The sequence below is a fragment of the Varroa jacobsoni genome, unplaced genomic scaffold, assembly GCF_002532875.2.
Source record: "Varroa jacobsoni isolate VJ856 unplaced genomic scaffold, vjacob_1.0 scaffold_657, whole genome shotgun sequence".
Classification (NCBI taxonomy): Eukaryota; Metazoa; Arthropoda; class Arachnida; order Mesostigmata; family Varroidae; genus Varroa; species Varroa jacobsoni.
Genome location: NW_019213559.1, coordinates 208,317 through 229,086, shown reverse-complemented (window position 1 = coordinate 229,086; position 20,770 = coordinate 208,317). Strand labels below are relative to the sequence as shown.

The window sequence follows — 20,770 nt, the reverse complement described above, 5'->3', positions numbered from 1 at the left end:
TTCTACGCGAAATTCAAAATCTAACACGCTTTAGTTATCTGTAGCAAAATCTGATTAATATGGCATCAATCGATCCTACGTACTCGATTTAGGCCAGCGATTTTTATTTTAGCTAAATAGGCTGACTTCGAAAGAAGTCATAAATCCCGTTTTGTTTCGAGAAAGATGTAAACATTCACTGCGATGACTTAGCTAAAGAAGATGTCGTTGTTTAAATAGCGTAATTGATTTTTTACTACATAAAAATACATTCAAACGATCGCGTTTGATTGCTCAACACTACTGAATAGGCCTGGCCTTAATTTTCATATTATTTAGTTCTATAGATAGGAATGCGTCCAAAGTCAAGTTTTATTTTTTCTTTTTTTTCAGAGCACGATATTACTTTACTGGCTAGAGAAGTTTAAGTGTCAAAAACGTTTTTCAACTATGCATTGATACCAGACACCCGTACAGCCAAGGTGCATTGAAAGGTGCGCCTATAGCTGAAAGCTGGCACCTTTAATAAAGACTATCAGGTTTACATCCGTCCAAGATTATGGAACTAGTGTAGTCGCAATTGTACAGCTGCCATACCTATTTTGCAAAGTTGCTTTCGTTTCATAAATCATACAAAAACAAGTTGTCCTCTAAAGTTTATATTAGTCAGTTATCTCCAACTCATTATATCCCTGCTGAGTAATGGTGAGGGAACAATATAAACCGCGTACGTCGTACAGAACAAAGCAAAATGCATAGACGTTATCTAAATACAACTCATTCGCTTCTAAATCCGTTTATGTCGTATGCTATTATTTTCCAGGTGAAATTGAAGACTTCCGAAAATGAAATGCTCTCTTCACTGTCCTATGTCGTTTTCTAACGTTCTTCCAGTTGGTCAGTGAGTCCTCAAGATGGCTCCCTGCACGTCATATCATCGGCGCTTTCTGTCGCTGTCGTTTTGCGACGCCCTAAGGGCCGCTTTCGCCCTGTCCGTGTTAACTGCCACACTACATTCTAGTGGCGGACAACAATGTCAAGATTATGCAGCGGCTACGATAGGTTGAGCTATGTTTATTACAGTTTGTTAAATGTGTCATTAAAGTTACATGAAATGGGTGTTTCGTTGAAGCAATTAAGTTCATATGAGTTGAGCTATGTTTAGTTTTCTTCTTAAATCACGAAACTAAGTTCACGTATTGCGTTACTAAATGCAAGTTGATACAGATGTGGCCTCTTTTAACTGATGTAAGCTATCTATTCGATAGGTATACAGCTGATGTGATTTCAAGATCAGCTAGAAATACGCAAATAATTGCTCTTTTATATGTCAGATTGTGAATACCTAGGTTTTCCTGGTTCGTATCTGAATAAATGCGGGTACTGCGTCCGGGGCTCGACCGGGCTGGACGAAGATTTCGGCAAAGATTGTAAAGGTTTATGTGGAGGTCAAGCAACACGCGACTGTATGGGAGTTTGCGGCGGATCTGCTTACCTCGATCCGTGCTCCTCAGAATGCATTGGTAGATCGACTTGATGTATATATAGATACCACACTTGTTACCAAGAGCGTACCGTGCACAGCGTGGTAACTCACTTTTTCTTCAATTTATTTGAAAAACGATAGGGTTTAGAGAAGAAGATCGTGCCAACTAACGGTGCCAACAAAAGTTGTCCGGCATTTCATCTGATAAATCTTTAGGGTTAAAGCAAAAAATATCTTTATACTAGTGCTTCTCTAAAGTCAAGTTTTTTAACCACTATTTTTGTAGGGTGTATTTATTTTAGGATGTAAAAACCAGAAGCCGTACATATCGAGGGTATGAATTATTTTCTCTCTATTTTCTATCTGTAAAATTCCTTTTTGAGTAGGAAACAAGTTTTTTTTTTATGTCTGGTATATTCAGATTACTAAATATAATACGGTACAGGTTGGTTTTAGACTTGTTTTCCCTGTTAATTTCCTGTTTCGAAGTTCGGACAGTTAGGCAGCACAAATCATGTGAATTGTACCGGTGTTCCCGCGCTTTGTCGCTTCTGTAGTAGGCTAGCTAGACACTGAAGGAACGTAACGTGCGCCAACTAGGCTGTTAATTTCGGAAGCATGGAGAGCGTCTCCACGACTCTGAGATTGTTACCTGCTGTTTCGTCACACCGAAATTCTAATAGATCAGGGTGACAGTAGTAGCTTGAATCATCAATTATTCACCATGTACCATACGTGACTGGTTCCCTATGGACGCGTCTCAATGCATCACGAGTAGGTTCAAAGGGCCGTATTTGCTTATTTACGAAGTCTCGCTCACTGGTAACTCTTCCTGCAACAGTATCTATTTTAGCACAGGATATCGTGCAGCGATTCGAGCTATTTGCGAATTAAATGAACTAAAACAGGTGTGAAATGCGTTCATCAACAGTTGAGGATGCGGAACCGCGCACAGTCGACACTCAGTCCGCGTTTCGAGATTGCATGGGTCGCTGCATCGACACGGGGCCTAAGGCCGCACCGTCACCTTACGTCAATGACTCATGCGGGATTTGCCTTCGGGGTGGCAACGCAAAGGACTCTATCTACAAAGATTGCACTGGGACGTGTTATCTACCTTGTACGTAACAGACAAAGCAAGTCTAATAGTAATTAATTCTTAAGCTGATGTGTAACTCAGACTTTGATAACAATTTTACAGTTCGTTTTTCGTCTCTATTCCTCTAACGATGTTATACGAAGATTTGCCCTGGTCCGAGCTTACGGCTTAGGCAATTCACGCTGTATTCAAGAAACTCTGACAGCTTTTTACGATTATTCGAATATTTTTTTCCGCTAAATTTTCTAGTTACTTCTGTACCGCTATCGACTTTGCAGCTAAAATTATTTACATTTTTATCGAAAAGTTCGATATACACCACTGCTTCAATAACGTCTACATACTTCGAAATCGCAAAACTTCGGCTGGATATTTTATCCTGATACGTATAATGACGAAACTGTCGTGCACGACTGTACGGACGGCAGCCCGCTTACGAACCTGCCGCCGAAGAAATCGCGCGTGCGTATATCGACATCAAAGCTGGTTCTCACCAACGGCCAAGGTCAATTAGCAGTCATGCCCAGCTATTGCCATTGGTGCCTACTAATCAATGAATGAGAAGTTCTTGTTTTGTTAGGTCTAATTGATTAACAAGATATCCTCCACCTCCTCCCGATCTGAGCTCAAAGTTAAGCGCAGAAATACGGACCTAAATCCTAAACCCAGCACAACAAATTGCAATAAACTGATGCCCGAAACCTAACATGGATGCCATCGTTGCTTATGGTGCAGAACTGTAGTGTTGAATGGGCTGTTCACTTACAATGTCTGTAAACTCTAAAATTTCTTAGCCATGTTTTTGCGCATATTTTATCAATGAAGTCTTAAGTTTTTGATAACAATATGATATTATACTTTATGAATAATTTATATAACTGTTTTCGTTAGAAGAACTGACGCCGAACGAGTAGTATATCATTTCAGGACTAAACGGCTGCAATTTTGCGTGAAAACACCAAGGTGACGATTTGTACAGTTATAATTGGGTGTATAATTAGAGAAAAAATATACTACCTAACTAGATTATATTGCTATATGATCGTATGCTAATTCTAAAATTTACATGGCCAACGGTTAGGCAAATATCATTATTAAAGGTTGTCTATTTTCAAATAACCATTCCGATTGCAGCTGAACAAGATAAAATGGCGAAACAAAAATGCGGTCAATGTATTGGTGGTACATCTTCTAATAAAAAAGCAGATTTTCTTGACGGTTGCGGGAATTGCAGGACGGCCAAGGCACCGTGTGAATGCGACAAGTAAGAAAACATACTTCCAGGACCGATGTACCCTTGTACCTACGAAACTAGGACACCGCTTAGCGAAACGGCATTGAATCTGTCACGCAAATTCGAAGTCAGAAATAGCTTTTTACATCATAAAATGTCGCGTGTCTTGAATTATTATAAACTGAGAAATTCTAAGTTCAACTTTACTTAGTTCACACACACTTTTTTCAGCGATACATTTAATCTTATGGAGCACAAATTCGCTTCGTAGAGTGCAGTTCTCTTGTTTACAAAGTTTCTTAATGTAAAAATGAAAAGTAACTCTACTAATCAATCACTAAGTAATCTACTAATTTCATTATTTGAATAAAAATATCGAAGAATAACAATGGTCTCGCCATCCAATGACATTTCAGCGGTCAAACGAAGGATATCTGTGGCGTCTGCGGGGGCAAAGCCGGCTCGTGTTTGAAGCTTACTGAAATTAAACCGACTTGCGCACCGGCTAACAAAAGTTTCGAGGTACGTATTTATAAACATCTCTATTTTCTCTATACGTTTCTACGTAATAGGTATTGCGGATTAAGTTAGGGCTAGCCAGAAAAAGCCAACAATCATATATGCTTTAGAGATCGATGCAAAATCCTTGTGCTGGCCCAGTGCTACAGTGTTTGTCTGCCAAATTTAGGGTCATGATAGGTAGTTTGGGTTCGAAACCGGGCGTAAGCCTGCGGTTTGTTGAGCGCTGTCATGAGCCAATTTCTTTCTGCGATGCTGAACTGAGGCAGTACTACTGACTAAAACTATGATTAAGTTGTTTGCCTCGAATCGAGATGGAACAAAGCTATAAAACACTGATATCGAGGCGCTTTTTTTGTAATAGATGACGCTTTACGGCGCGTTCAGTGGTGAGGCCCCGTCTGAGATCGTGTGCGTATTCCGGAACGCAACCGATCCCGAAGCCCAAATTGTGGGTCCGCCATCCCCTGGAATTGGAAATGGATTCCTGACACCCTCAAACGGAAAAGTCTCGTTTGTGTGCCGTGTGCCAAAAGGTCTTCCCGAAGGGAACTACTTCGTTAATCCACGGCTTTCGCGCCTTGGCAAGGAGGAACGTCGAAATCTCACGCTGCACGTCTTCGACGCCAGCAGTTAGTGGACGGTTATCAATTTGAATTATAGCATAGGAGTGTGTTTTCTATAAAATATGTGCACAATATTTTTTTACTCTATAGGTAGAACCCATCTATTGCATAAGACACAAATGATTCATTGTAAGCTTCTAAAGATAGCAAATACAATCTATTAAACGAAATCGGTAATATATAACCCGTGTTTCTGAAGAAACCCCGACGATAAATTTTCGTTTTGTCCTTGTTTTGTAGTTGGTTACGCCAAGATGGAACCGAGCCGCGCACCCTATCGCAGCGTCGAAAATAAGAATGCAACAACGATTCGTATAAAATTTTCGGGTGGAAATGTTCCGAAGTTCCCGCTATACTGCCGCGTCATGAGCATCGATACGCCGAAGCAGAAAATTTTACCTGTTTACCCTTCAGGCATCGCCACTCTTCAAAACGAATGCGAGATTCCGCTTCCTGCACAAAGCCAAGAGTATATTATCTTTCCTACTCTAGATGGACTTAATCCCACAAGTGTGAACTTCAGCTTTTTATTTTATGCGACGAGACCCCAAATTAAGGAATCCTATATACATTCAGACGGTATGTCGAAACTATTAATATAAGAACAATTACTTTATGAATACAGCGAGAAGCATTTCTTCAAGACATCCACACGTTTTCTCTAAGTGTTATACGATGCATCATAGAGAAATATCATACAACTGGCTTATAATACTGGTTTGAACAAGCCTAACTCGGCTAGATGGTGTTTTTGTTGATAATTCTAACGAGCCCTGTGGACATGACAACGTTACATCTTCTGTATTACGTGTTCAGGAGGCGCTGTAATTATCGTCTTTGATCGAGATGTCAATATCTCTTCGTTGCAAACGTGCGAAGACATGCTAACGGACGACACAGTCATGGCTCTCGGTGGCGCTGACTATCTTCTATGCCGCTGGGCGACGAAACATCAGCTTATCGTATTCCTACCAAAACGGGAGAAAAGCAAATATACTGATTTTTCTATACATCCAAAAAAATTCATATATCTATATATACTTACTTTCCATCATTGCACATCTAGCTCTGTAGTTTAAGTGTTGTCGTCGTCGTCGTCGTCGTCGTCGTTGGTGTTGATGCTGCCTTCATAATCACTAGTGTTGATTTCCTGCCTTCGTAAGTGGACCATCTTTGTATTAATATAAGTATTACTACATTTTGTTAACAGACTCTATGAAGCTTCAGTTCCGATCAAGCAATTTCACAGAAGATGGACAAAAGTTCATCCTTGATGTAGGCGATGAACTGGTATGTACTGTAAAACACATGAATCACATGAGCATACGCATAATATGTACGCGTGTATTCCTAAAACTGTATGGCAGCTTTCCTAGACACCTCGCTCTATTTCGAATAGTAGCTAATAATATCTGCTATAAGTGTTCATAACGCGGTGAGCACCTCAATATGCCTACAATAAACTAACCAACCAAAAATTGAGTGACAAGGTTTTTTACCGCTACGACTATCTGAAGCGCTGTAGCAAAAAGCACAAAGCTCTGAAATTATGTATCTATATGTTGTCTTCACCAAAAAAACCTCCCTTGTCAGAGAAACATTAGGATTTTGTTCGAACTTTGTTTGAAGAAAGCTTTTTCTTATTCAGCCATTTTTCAAAGTATAAAAAATGACCTTCTCTTATCATGCAACTAGCGGCCCTCCAAATAAATATATTGACTAATGACGTACATCTGTTTCCGTATTCCGGACAATGTTTACCTAAACGTGCTGTATTACGTTATCGTCTCAGAAAACGGACGCCAAGGTACAAGAAGTCAAAGATGCGCCGATATATGTGGCTATTACCGGCCCGAACGTTATTCCGTATTGTGGTGACTTCGAACTGTTCGCACACTATTCATGGTCTAACGGCGTACCCGAAGTTTTCCAATGGGCCGTTCAACGAAACGACAGCATAAAGATTAGTGATAAGGATCCCTTAGGCATGGAGATCAAACGTGAGTATACCGTTTGTTGTATCACCGTTAGTTCATAAAGTCATTATGACTAAATAAACGTTTTCATAGTTTTTTCGGACGTACGTTAACCTATCGAAACAAGTGTGCGAAACGCGTATTGCCTACTACTAAGTAGCTTGACGTTAGTTTAGAAGTGAAATCCTTTCCTTGGAGATGACTAGTGAAAGCTCTACCTGAATGTTACATGTGGCCTTTGCTTTTTTATGGTCATTCGATCGATATTTCCCTAGGCACAAGCGGATCCACGTTGAATCTTGCTTCGGAACTTTTCGATTATGGCGTCCGGTACACATTTACACTCAAGGTAGCACCACGCAATCCATGTATACCTCTCTCAATAAAATTATTAGAGACTTTATGGCATCCGAACTGAAATAGGATTCAAGGTTTCGTTGATTCGGTCCCGAGTGAAACTGACTAATTAAGTTGCTTTGGCCGGCACCGGTTGTCTAGGTCGGACAAGGGAAAAATGCGGGGGAAGCAAGCCACCAGCTAATTCGGCATGAGAATCCAGGCCCGATGGTACTTCTTTATAGTACGACAATGCTTCAGCTCGAACCCGTGACCGTCTCGCAGTCCGAGTAAGAAAAAGCGTTTATTTCATTTACTTACTCAGAATTAATCATGTAACTGTGTTTCATACAAATTGCATGACTATATATATATATATATTTTATAAGAGATGAGACATTTGAGTTTGCTAGTTAGTTTAAAGATCGAACTTCACTACAAGGACCGGCAAGGCATTGAAAACACTACGAATAGTGCGTCATGCACGTGAGAAGGCGAAGCCCGTTATTATCACAAATTCAGTTGGATCATCTGTTCAATTATGCGCAATCAATGTTACAATCTCAACATCCAGTGTTAGCTACCAGTGAATAGGTAAGATGTAGGAACGCTAGTAGAACGATGGGCTTTTTTTTTTTTTTTAATATAACACATGTCATCGGGATCTTGTGTACTTCCAGTATCATCATTTATGTCGAGACAATCATCCCTGATACGGAGCGCTGCCCAAATGATACGTTCCATGAAATCAAATACTCCTGGCGAGTTGATAGGCCGGACGTCAAATTGGACCCTTGTAGTCTCGACAGCGGTACAGTCTATCGCGTACAGCCATACGCACTACCACGTATGTAGTAAGATTGTCATACTTATTACCCTAGGTCATTTTATTTCCTATGATACCATGTATACGTTTTTGAGAAAATGCGCCGAGAGAACTAACGCGATAGCTCTAATGCCTCCTCTATTTTATCGTCTCACAATGCAAATGAGTTGAATGTTTCTGTATGTAGGACGATTTTTTTTCTAGAACAGCTACGTGTTTCCTCGTTTTCAATGGTATACTGAATGATTTATCGAATGTCAGCCTTAACTGGCGCCTTTGTGCGCACCCCTTAATTGACATTGATAGGTAAACATCAGTTACGTTAATTCTCTAACGAATTCTAAGTTCGGCTATCGGCCCTGTTTTTCTAGCGAACGCAAACGTAACCTTCACAATACGCGCGTACATGTACGAGATTCGTGATAATGGAGCGGAAACCATTCACCAGCTGGAGTTTCATTCCGAGTCGAGTGTATCAATAAAAGTAGCGCCTGCAAAGCTCCAGGCGGTACTGCGGGGAACTCCGCAACGTGAAGTCGGCGACGGAACGGCATCGAATCACTACTCGTTGATCGTGGACGCATCGCCGTCGAGTCACCCCACGATACCAGTCTCCTATCTTTGGAGCTGTATCGATGATGTTGGTATTGCACGAAGCTATTCTTTTGTTGACAGACAACACGGTAGACAAAAAGAGCATTTTTTTTTCGTAAACATAAAACCTCATAGAACAAACATGCTGTTCGGTTCCTTGCCATTCTATGAGATAATTGTTAAAAGACTCAATATTTTTGAAACAGAAGCAACAGCCGTGTTACGACTTCGGTCCTCGGGCAACTTCAGAGTTGCTTGTTGATCCAACAATTCACAATGGGCCCGTGCTGAACATCAGTACCGAAGGACTTCAGCCTCACCAAACCCTGAATTTTTCCGTTACCCTTTACCGAGCAGACAATGGAAGCGCCACAGAACCGTCAACGGCTTTCGTAATTGTCAACACACTCGACCATATCGCTCCAATGGTATGAATTTTTTTTCCACAAGTCGTCTATGTATGCAGAGCGAACGCTGTACAAAATTAAATTATAAATACAATATTGCTAACGCTATCGAAATAATACCACCACCCTAAATAAATAATCCATCCCACCACAGGAATCACTCGATGCAGGTCCATCAACACATATTACCCTAAGATGTCTCTTTTGCCTTATGTGCAACTTAGAGATACACAAATTGTTCGCAGATGTCTCGTTCCGTTGTTTTGCTCCGTTCATCACTTTTATAACAGAAAAGGTTTTTTTAACGTTTTGTTGGGCATGAGTTAAGGCATGGTTACATGAGGTACGCGTTCGCGATAGTCCTGTATACGAAATCGATAAAGCCAATGGAGCGTTTGTCATCCCCGCCGGACAACCTGTCGTGCTGCACGTCAAATTTCGCTTCGTGCATATCAATCGAGTGCAAACACATTGGGACGTCGACGGATTTCCGACCAGTCATGGAGCGATCGGGTTTCGATCGGGTCACGAGGGTGATTCGTTCCTTTCGCTGCCTGAAGGTATCAACGAAAATACTCGAGCCTATATATATATATATATATATGTATAAGAGCTTCGACAAACACTTGCTTCTTTCCTCATGTCATTTGATTTGTCTTGGTTCATTGCTTATTCTAGAGTTAGTGTGGATCCAAGTGTAGATATCTTCCCGCCTTCTTTTTGACGCATCAAAAGGAAAAAGTGGATTTTTGCATGTAAAACAAGCGAACTTACTACAGGTTAATTCCGCATCTTCCTCTACCGCAGGGTCAACAATTGCCCATGGACAATACCGAATCAAAATGCGTATTTGTGAAGGGGCTCAACATTGTACGCACTTGCGGATCAGCCTCTTCGCTAAACCAGGTGTTTCCCTGTGCAGATTGACCCTGCCTCTGTTCGAGGAGGTTTTAGAGGTAAGAAGAATAACCGCGTACACAATAAACATTAGTGCTGATAGGTTCAGGTAGTAATCTCTGGTCCCTGCGGGAAGTCTTCTTTACTTAATACATGTGCGGTGGTATTGCAGATGAATCATAGTAAGGCGCTCAAATATATTCTCACTAAACCTATCGCTAGCGGTTAATTTGACCGTTTTACCTGTCCTTTTTTTTTTATTTAATTTCTCATATTTTAACATAATCATATGGTCATAGGACTTTATGCCATAGAAAAAACCTACAGTTACATATAAAAAGGAGTATAAAACTTTTTTTTAAATCGGTCGTTTTGATCGCGTACCGTTCGAAATCGAATACAAGGAATATCGATAGCATATGTGGTACCGCGCATTAAATTATGAATTATTCAAGTAACGCCTGGTGACGACGTAGACTCGCATCAATTTGTATCGTTTCCTGTAATTTCTATCACATCTATTTCAGGCGTACAACCGTTCCGAGGCTCACGTTTTAGGGTGTTCAATTCCTCTCGCTATTCATCCACTCACTTATCAATTATTCGTTCAACGAGAGAACAATAGTTGGATACCTGTATCGACCGTTCAGCATTCACCACTAATTCCATTTTACGTTCCATTGCCTATTCAGAATCAGACCACTTTGGCTGTGGCCGTTTGTGATCGGTTTGAGCAGTGCTCCTATTTTTACAACAAATCTGTTCCCACAGTGGAAAGCTATAATGAAACATACAGTAATCAAGAGATGTTCGCCAACATACATCGGCTCGTTGCTGCAGGTAATTAACTCTGGGGCTTATTTGAGCCATTCTGTACATTTTTATCATGTTACGTACTAATGAGGTATATAAATGGTAGCTGGAATCGATTTTTTTTGCTATCTTATCATAACAGTACCTGCAATCAAACTAATTGATCCAGACTATCAATTCTCTCTCAAACTCTATTTGTAGGACGTTCCTCTCCACGGGTCCATCCGAGCATGATTCGCTAAAAATTTTCGTTTATATTCGTTGCAGCCATATATTTTGAATCTAGGGAAAAGTGTCCTCTAGCTAAATGAGAATCAAAAAAATGAGACAAAAATGTACTTAGACACAAGCACACGATACGATATTCCACTTTCGTCAGATCATCAACTCAAGCGTACCTTATCCAACGGCATTTGCGCAATAAGTACATATAGCCCCTGTATCCGTGTCTAATATACCTACATTTGGTTTGTCGATGAGAATCGTTACTGGCGGTACTAAGAGACGTTTGCTACGACGTACATGAAGTACAATAGCTGATCGTCGACTTCATATATTTTTCCAGAACGTCACCTTGAAGCAGCTGCAATTCTTGTTTCGATATCCCTAGGTAGGGATCATCTTAACGAATCAACGTTAACTCCGGCGGAGAAAAGAGAGATCTTTGAAAGCAACGAACAACTCCTGACGTCGGTATTTGTAAGCACGTCAAAAAAGGATCTCTCACCTGGAGAGATTAATCTTATGTATGAATGCATGAAACTAGTCATGCGCGGGGGGAATGTCGACCAAAAGGCAGGAGCTATCGAAGCCACTGGCGCAATAACTGATCAGGTTCTTTATAACAAAGTAAGTTTATATATATATATATATAGGCTAGTTAGAAGTGTATTGGCGCTTTTTAAACCTATATTGAAGCTAGTCTATTCAATGTTCTAGAACAATATTACTAAATTAGTATGGCGCTATCTTAATCGATGACCTTCCACCAGTTCTCTCATAACACTATGATCCTATTATAGAACTTCTTTGGTCTCCGACCGAACAATTGTGAGAGGTAGTCTTTTCACACCTCCTATTGAAACTTTATGAATGCCATCAAGAAAACTTCTGCAGAAACCAAAAAAAAATTGATTGTTTGAAAAAAAACCATGAAAAAAAATTGAAAAGCTGATTGTGTAAAATCAGCGGATCCACTGAAACTTCTCATTTAAATATTTCTAGTTTTTAGCTAAGAGGTATATGTGATCTGGCATTGCCATAGTAGGAGATGACGCCTCTTCCGTTCACTAATTGTAGTTTTGTAGTACGGGCTTTGAATCGATTCTCTTGCGAAGCGATAGCAACTTATAATGCACGATTTCTCTTTCGAGCCCTACCAAACTCATAACTTTGACATCATACCACAAATACAGAAATGGCTCGATTGAGTTATACTTCTATAGAGTTGCACACATGAAAATACGGTCGAGTAAGTTTCTTTGTGTTAACTTGTGCCCAAGCATCGACTAGCGTTTTTCAAATCGTTTCAAGCTGTTTGGTGATGGATGTCTAGTCTCAATTTCTACAATAATTTCATCAACTTCAATTTTTCGTATTTGACGAAAACCATTACGAGAAATACCTACCACATTAAAAAGACACAGGAAGAAATAGACCAAACCCTTGGACCATTTCTCCAGATAGTGAATCTTAACCATAAACAGGAGAACTTATTTTATGAATTGTGAATGATAGCGAATCTTCAATGTTCAAAATGTTCTATCTAAAGTCTGAACAAAAGCGTTTCAACAACTTTAGCATATTTGTCACTGTTTTCAAAAGACACCAACAGTGGCCCTTATGTGACGCCACACATGTGACTTTAAATCCATCTAACTAGCGGAACCGTCGATACGTTTTTAAGGGTGAGGTATCGAATTATTTAGACAATCGCAGATACCGAGATGTGTAAACAACAATTGTAAATTGTCATGTTAATTTTAACTGCAGATTGAGGTAACTTTAATAGCAATGGAGGAAGCTTATAAAGCCGTTAGGCGTTGTGGCCAGCAACAGAAGCATGATCCCCAAATAAAGCGGAACGTCGAATACGCCCAGAAAATTATCGAAACTGTAATCGCCTCTCGACTGCCTAAGGGTCAATCCGTAAGTATAAACAGACTCAATGCCCACTGTGGGCAGCACTATATCGTAATAGCATTCAGACAGTATAGGAGCACCCATAGAGCGAAGTTACATCCGCTGTAAGTTATGTATCAGTGTGCTAGTGGTATATTCACTTTAGCTAGATTTAACTTCCCGTGGTATTTCAGTGCTGTTATTTTCCAAACTTGAGATGATCCAGCGATAACGCATTAGCGTAGCGTGTTGGTAATGGTAATGAATATGACTTCGAATGCGGTCGTGAACGCCAAAAAACTATTCAGACCACCGTAGTAATTTTTCGTTGATTCTGATACGAATATACAGGTGCGAATCGTGTCGGATATAACGACAATTATTCAGCATCGCTTTACAACACGAGAGCCAATCATATTCCCCAATACGGCGCCCACCAACTCCTCGAGACAGGGCGTACCTGACGCGGTTATTCACTTCAAAAAAAATATCAATAACATGTTAGTATGAATGTTTGCCTATTTCTAGTGTAGTTCGTTTCTAAGTCACTCTCGCACATAACGGTGGACACATACGTAATATACATGCATTGTGTATCGTATTATTAAGATTTATATAGGTCGCCCTATTGTGATTATGCATACCGTTTAACTCTCCTCCGCTTCATCTTATCTTCGGATACAATGAAACACACGGGAGACATGACAATGCCTTCTAAGTAGGCACAACCAAGTTTTCAAGTGCATTTACTAGCATGTTCACGGTCCACGATTGGATCCCCGTCACTATTAGTATTCTTGCAATATTTACCTTTTTAAAAAAGTCACTTCGCAAACAGAATGTCCACAACTTCCACTGCTGTAGGTTCAATAACTGGCAATGTGGCAGTTCGCCTAAGGAGCCCAGAATATGCAACGCGGTCGTGGTTGTGGCTAACATTTACCCGTACAACCCGTTTTCTGATTCTACCCGGGGCACTATGATCTCGCCGGTAGCATCGATTACCTTCCGAAAGCCTGACACAGGTACGTCAGGCTATCATCATGTGTCTTTCTATTATGATCATTATTGTTATTACTATTCCATCAGTTCAAGCCAAGATATCTGCGTGTACTTTACCCCGTTTAGACCGCAGTTGGACTTGTTAACTGGTACTCGTCGACTCATTATCATTTGCTATCCACGGAAATTAAAACCATTTGTTAATCGCATAGGTGAAGAACACAAAATTAGCGGGGTTAAGGATGCAATACACATTTACTTTCGGCAAACGGCGAACTTCACGAAGACCGCGGGGTATATCTCCTCGTGTTATCGCTGGCACGAAAGGAATGAGGAATGGGACACAGAAATGGTAAAGCTGCTTGGCACCGTCAGTAATGTGATACAATGTGCCACCGAGGTATGTTTGAGTTCTCATTATTAATCATTTTAGATAATTAGCTAATTTAATTTGTTGTTAATTGGTAGTGATGATGTCATTACAGCCCACTGTTTTCGTGGTTCCTTCAGATGGGTACTTACCTTTGAATAGGGCGTAACATATAGTTTCCGAGCAATGTAAAGCTTCGATCACCCTAGATTATAGAGATGTTAGAAAAACCCTGAGCAAGAAACAGTGGATTGTCAATTTACGCTGCTTTTTACTATGACCTTGACAACAATACCGAAATTGTTTTTTTTTTTGGTCTAGATTTATGCCGGCGCCAATATATAGTTTCGATTTACATATGCTTCATTGAAGACGAACCGTACCACTGTGATTATTATGTAACTTTCTATATGATTAGGGTACGGGTTCTTTCATGGTCTTCAACGAGAAAGAAGGCCTGTCCACAGCAGCGATCGCCGGAATCGTCGTGGCCTGCCTAATGTTCGTATTCATTGTGGCGGCTGTTATGATGTTTATGATGCACAAGAAACAACAGGAGGCCGCCTTGAAAAGCGTTCGGTCTAATGGCCATCACGCCTCGAAGATTTCAGCTGCCGGCAGTCAAGCGAAGGGCAATGCAGTTGCTCCATTAAGTTAAAGAATTGTCGGAGAACAGCTACATGAATATACATGAATACAGATTGTAATACCCAAACTAAAACACATTGATCACATGTTCTGTGACCTGAGAGCAATAGGCCACGTAGGCTCTCACAGTGAATGATCTCTGTTTCATGCGAAAGTACTGTGCCATTAAGAAAAAGACACCGCAAAATCATACAATGCGCCGTGAAATGTATTTTATTACTTTTGATATTGTATACTGACGTTGTTAATTTAATTAATAAGTATTATCAATCAATTGAAGATTCCATGATTTTTCATAGTGAGGAGGAAATATTACTGTGTTAGCGCTGACCACATTTTCACAAAATGGGGGGGGGGGGGTACGAGTTCAGTGGACCAACCGTCTCGTAAATAGATTGTTCCATAGGGATAAAATACTACCGGGTTTCTACGAAATGAAACTTGAACAAAATCTCCGTGAAATCTGAATTCAGCGTCACAACCTCCTCTGCATACGTTTTCCGTCAAGGGCATGTTTTGAATAACGTCGCAATTCGAAGTACCTTTGAATCAAACTTTTTTTAAAGAAATATTGTCATGAAGATGGTACATTCACTTTCAACTTTTGATAGCTACGAATTTTTAGAAGAATAGTGTGAACCAGATGATTTGAAAACGTATAGATTAATACAGATTTCATAGAGGACATTCAGATGTATACTTGCCAAGAGAAACGTTACCTGCAAGCAAGGAAGCAAAACATATATATAGTGTATTTTCCAATGTAAACAAGACGATAATAATTTTATGAAAAATATTGGAGGTTTATTTAAATTTATTGATATCGGGATACTTGTACTTACTGGAACTTACCTGCATTACATTGAAATTGTGTACATATATAATGAAGTTGAGATAAAGATGAAATTTAGCGGAACGAGAGTATGGAAAGGTTAAGATAATAGCATGCAGAACACTCCTGTGACGGACTGGCATATTACGGATAAACTAATATAATTAGTTCGGACCATGTTTTCTCTCTAATATTCCGTTTAAATCAATCACTTTAATTAGTGAATTACTTGAGATCGCACAATTAGAAGTAGCGCTTGCTTACCATTAGCAATTGCCAAACTGTGTTGATGCTCGCATTTTTATGGCAACACTTATTTTCGATAATCTATCGACGCTGCAGGAGAAACTTCTAAGCTTCACGGGCTTATAATTAAAATGACTACGGCCTTTTTGTAATAGATTATTATCGAATCATAATCAGGCAGTTTCTCTGTTTCTTCTGTTAATGACATATACCCAAGGAATTCGATCGGAGTCCCGAATATGTCCAGACAGAATAGTTGTAAGAACAATCCCTGTAAAGTTATATATTAAAACAACTTGTTGAAAAATTTTTGCGAATGCGTTTCGTTAAATGCACGGAAAGTTGACGGTTTCAACAAATAACGTACAGAAAACATTTCCAAAGACCAACGATGGCTTTCATGAACATGTTTATATATCTAGTTGCTTTCTCTTTAATGTCACGTTCAGGTAGAATCTAAAGGTAGCTGATACTCACAATTTTCAACCCAGCTGAAGTGTAGCCCAGGTAGATTTTATTACATGGCTAATCTCGGCAAATAGAAGTTCGAACTAGAGTAGACTAGAATATCGTAGACTGACGCCCGAAATAGCCTGTCTAGCAACTGAAATTAAGTGCAAAAGAACAAAGCTGTTAAATCGTAAAAACCGATGTCCTGACCGAAGGAAAAAACCAATTCTTTACTTTACGAGATCCTACCTTTGATGGGCGTTATTTTATAAGCAGAGGGATTAAATTTCGATGAGAATACGCTCAAAAACATGTCAGTCCGGCACTGAGAGAACGAACCAAGATTACGTAGGATAGGCAAAGAGTCTCAACCATATCTCCTGAAACTCTATTCTATCATATGCGTATATATGAAATGAATATTCTGTATGGGTGTGTATGTATAGAAGATATTGTTGACTGGCAAACCTTAGTGATCCGCCAAATGTTTCAAGCCATAACAAAAAATCAATTTAAGGACTCACCATATCCTCTGTCTATGTATGCCCTACATATACCTATAACCGAATGCACCTTTCAAAGGCGCTGATGACATGTAGGCTTAAGTTGCTGTAACTATAATTGAAAGTACAATACCAGAAATCTAGGTACGATTATCCACATTATTGAAGTTTTCAATTAATCCAAATAAGGGTATCCGAAGTCATCTTTTGCACTTCGGGTTCGTATTTTGGAATTCTAATAATTGGCCTCATATTGTGTGAAGTATAAAAGATAATGAAGTTGGCATAAGTTCATATATCATTGAATACAAAATCACGAAAAATGATCGACCAGCGTTTGAGAGTGTTTCAATGAGACCACAAATAACTTCATTCTAGTAGGTATCAACTATATAGTAGTTGAAATACAATGTCAATATTTGTCGCTGCGGCAAATTCTAGTCGTTTACTATATGAATTAGTCGATGAGCTAATTTCGTTTCTAGTCACTGGTCCCCCCAGAACTTCGCAAGACTATCTGTAACCTCCAAAGGTATTCATCAGGACATTGAAGGCTTAAACAGGCAGGCGAACATTTACCACTGTATTTCAAAAATTAGCTAGAAAAAAAGAAGTTTTTGTTGAAGCAGATTGGGCTACTGTGCTAGAAAACCCTACAAAAAATACTGTAATAATATAATACAACTTAACAGAATGCCCACATATACTCTGCAATGTTTTTTTTATACATAACGTTCTGAAATTCTAGTTACCGCAGCAAACGTTGAAATCCTAATAGAGTTTCATTAGAGAATTCAAGCGACGTTAGTTATAAAGTGTTTTCAAGTTTTTATAAACCCCCTTGTACATTAGAGATGCGTACACGCACTGTACTCCAATCACTGCTGCAGTAAGTATGGTATTATCATGTAAATGCTATAGTGTACGTTTTTCTGCCTGGCGAAAAGGACCAGCGCTTTTGCTGAGCTGTGGCAATAATTTTTGTGTGACTTTCCTCTTGAGTATTAATGGACAATTTGATTTATTTCGAACTTTTTCTCTATCGATTTGGAAGCTCTAATGGAGCTATAAACCTAATTTCAAGATGCTTAATTAAAAGATGGCAGCGAGTACGTGGTAGCTCAGGATATTCGTGCAAAAGAATGCACCTGTCGTAGTTCATGTCTTTTTTTGCAAGAGTTCACAATGGTGATACTTTCGCAGAGTGTCAATAATGTTTATGGCACTCTGAGAATCTACTTTGAATATGTGAGGCGTAGATAATGGCAGGCCTGGCTATGCCAATAGTGACCACATTAGAACTAACTGACTATTGAACAGATAAATGAAATCAGCGTGACACGAAGGTGGACGCTCCAGCCGTGCGCGGTCGTACTATCTCCCTAGGTAACGCAATTTTCGGAGGTACGCTGTGACTTCTTTCTGATAAGTTACAGAATCCACTTGCGCCTGTTTCGTCCCCAACTGCAAAGAAACTGCATTGAATTTTTTCGTCTAGAACATTTTGGTAAATCTTAGGCGTAAAATAGCTCTACGTTTGACACATTTAGAAGAAAACTGCCCTTCTCGCTCGCAGATTTATGATAAACACACTTGGGCAAACGCATATCAACGGCACATAGAAGCACCATAGGTTTAACCCAAACTACATATGGGATGTTGTGTTTCGTTTCAAATGTGGGACAGATCAAACCCATCCTTATCAAAAATTTGAGCGAGGCAAGTAAATCAAAGCAACAAACAATTCCTCTTTTTTGATCTACAAATACATATTTAAATAGTATATTTTTAAACAATGCAAAATCACTTCTCTTACAAACAATCAACTCTCGGTTAAAATTATACCAACCATTGAAAACAGTGTCCAGAGTGTGGAGCCCCCTAAAGTACGCTTTCTGAGTTGTTTCCTCCCGCTCTGTTTCAAAATAAATGTCCCTGTAGATGTGTATTTGCAGAATAAAAAATAGAAGCAAATCATATATCATCTTAGTTTACAGAACAATCGTAAAAGGTTGATTGATTCGTCATAGAATAGCGTAACTTCTTGTATATTTAAGTTATTTCAGACAAAAGTAAAACCTCTGGTTAACTGCGTGCCATTCAACAGTTCTTATTTAATATTTCGCTTATTTATTAGGTGAACCTTCAAATTCTAAAACATCTAATGAGTTAGTGTGTAACAGAAATCTGAATGAACGTTATGTTCATTAATTAATATGTTCAGAATTAATAGTTAGTGCCATTTTTTCCAATCTAAGTTCAGTTACATGTGACCATCAGCTAACCATCATATTGTTTTGAGGCTTCTTCTCCCCCTTCGCTTTAAAGTTTGGACCCGTTGCTGGTGCAATTTCAGGCCTCGACGTGACACCGTGGCCCACTTAAACCACACATGGATAAGTCAAACAATAGTCCCTCCAACTACCCCTTCTAGGATAACAAATCGTTGACGCCGTACCGAAGAAGATATGATTTAGGAAAGTGTTTTCTACTAAAAAGTACTAAAAGAAAAAAGGCCAGATTTCAATCAGCGAATGTGTTCCTTATATTGCAACTGAGTAATTCGTAAGCGTTGTTTGGGATCGGTTCTTCCACCGCTAAACAAAACATAAACCATTGATCGATGGAACTATTGGAGAAGCTAACGTTACTTGTTCGTAAATGAATGTTTCTGTACTCGCTGTTGATAACACCTGCGCTCATCATATCGTAATTGATTCACTTGCCAAGTATCACGACACTATCCGATAGAGTGATTAATACGAAGGGGTTGTTCGAGCATATAGACCTCATCGTTCGAACTATGGAACAAATCGATCTTAATGCAGGATTGATAAGGCCACGAGCGATTCTCGTCGAATGGGCGCGTTGTATCGAAACGCATGGCACAAGTAAATACGGCATACTCTACTTGAAGGCAACTTTTTATTCTCTGAATCCAGCTCGTGCGAACGTGTCGTGCATCGTTGAACCTATTATATGGACTGTACGGTGAGTAAGTCTTAACTTTCTTGGTAATCCCCAAATAATCGCTTGGATAACGAATCATCATCTCAACGATAAAAAGACGTTTGTTTCACGACGACAGATTTGTTCCCCAGCTTAGCCGACTTCTCGGAAAAAATCGAGAGCATCAATAATAGATACCATTAACGCAGAGGATGCTAGTACCTAAGGCACGCCCCAACGACCCCGCGTACAAGCCCCCAAAGAAATCAACAGCTCGTTGTCTCATTATGGCCGTACGCATTCGCGCAATTCAGCCGGCGCTTGATGACCCGGTAAAAGGCGAAGGTTAGTCTTGGACATGTCTGTGTTAGGCCAATGTAATCGGAAATACTACAGCGTTGTATCTTTTAGTCATAAGCACTACTGCGAGCCACGCTGGTGGCCATAACACTACGTGCTATACTCCCAACAAAAGAACGATGATGAGAGTAGATTCACTTCCGCCATCGGCGCACATCTGAAGGGTCGGAGCTATCCAAGCGCTGTTCAACCCAGCTAATCTTTAAAAATCACTGCTTCATTTCCCACGGCTGTATTTACCGTCTGCATGACTTGAAACCGTTGTGATCGCAGTGGCTGCTGTCAACGAGGTCATTCGCCAGTGCAAAAATCAACGAGTTCATGCTAGTACCAGATCTTAGCAGCATCAGGCTGCCCAACGGCGATGATTTCATAATAGGCTCATTACGTGCGGTCTACTGCTCATTATCGCAGTATTCGTCTAACCCGCACGACTACGACAACAAGCCAAATAGCAATGGCTACGCTACATAAAGGCCAAGCTTGCCACACCCGCA

General features: G+C 39.9%; 1 protein-coding gene across 1 annotated transcript; it reads left to right on the top strand.

The window, feature by feature from the left end:
- The first annotated feature begins 893 nt into the window (after positions 1 to 893).
- On the top strand, positions 894 to 18,945 carry LOC111262402 (uncharacterized). The gene is made up of 23 exons (XM_086969091.1): positions 894 to 1,041; positions 1,329 to 1,502; positions 2,397 to 2,585; positions 3,699 to 3,828; positions 4,215 to 4,320; positions 4,682 to 4,949; positions 5,184 to 5,538; positions 5,734 to 6,013; positions 6,736 to 6,943; positions 7,195 to 7,268; positions 7,418 to 7,545; positions 7,936 to 8,102; positions 8,453 to 8,721; positions 8,882 to 9,103; positions 9,411 to 9,642; positions 9,890 to 10,038; positions 10,507 to 10,819; positions 11,358 to 11,641; positions 12,785 to 12,940; positions 13,265 to 13,413; positions 13,778 to 13,938; positions 14,128 to 14,315; positions 14,704 to 18,945. Exons 1-23 carry the CDS (start codon positions 894 to 896, stop codon positions 14,941 to 14,943), a joined length of 4,590 nt encoding a protein of 1,529 aa, XP_086825217.1. The 3' UTR covers positions 14,944 to 18,945.
- The last annotated feature ends 1,825 nt before the right edge of the window (positions 18,946 to 20,770 follow it).

Excerpts from the sequence above, each read along its gene's own strand:
- LOC111262402 (XM_086969091.1), top strand. The coding sequence starts at position 894 with ATGGCTCCCTGCACGTCATATCATCGGCGCTTTCTGTCGCTGTCGTTT. Across the intron at positions 11,642-12,784 it reads ATCAGGTTCTTTATAACAAA|ATTGAGGTAACTTTAATAGC; the intron begins GTAAGTTTATAT and ends TTTTAACTGCAG. Across the intron at positions 14,316-14,703 it reads TGATACAATGTGCCACCGAG|GGTACGGGTTCTTTCATGGT; the intron begins GTATGTTTGAGT and ends CTATATGATTAG.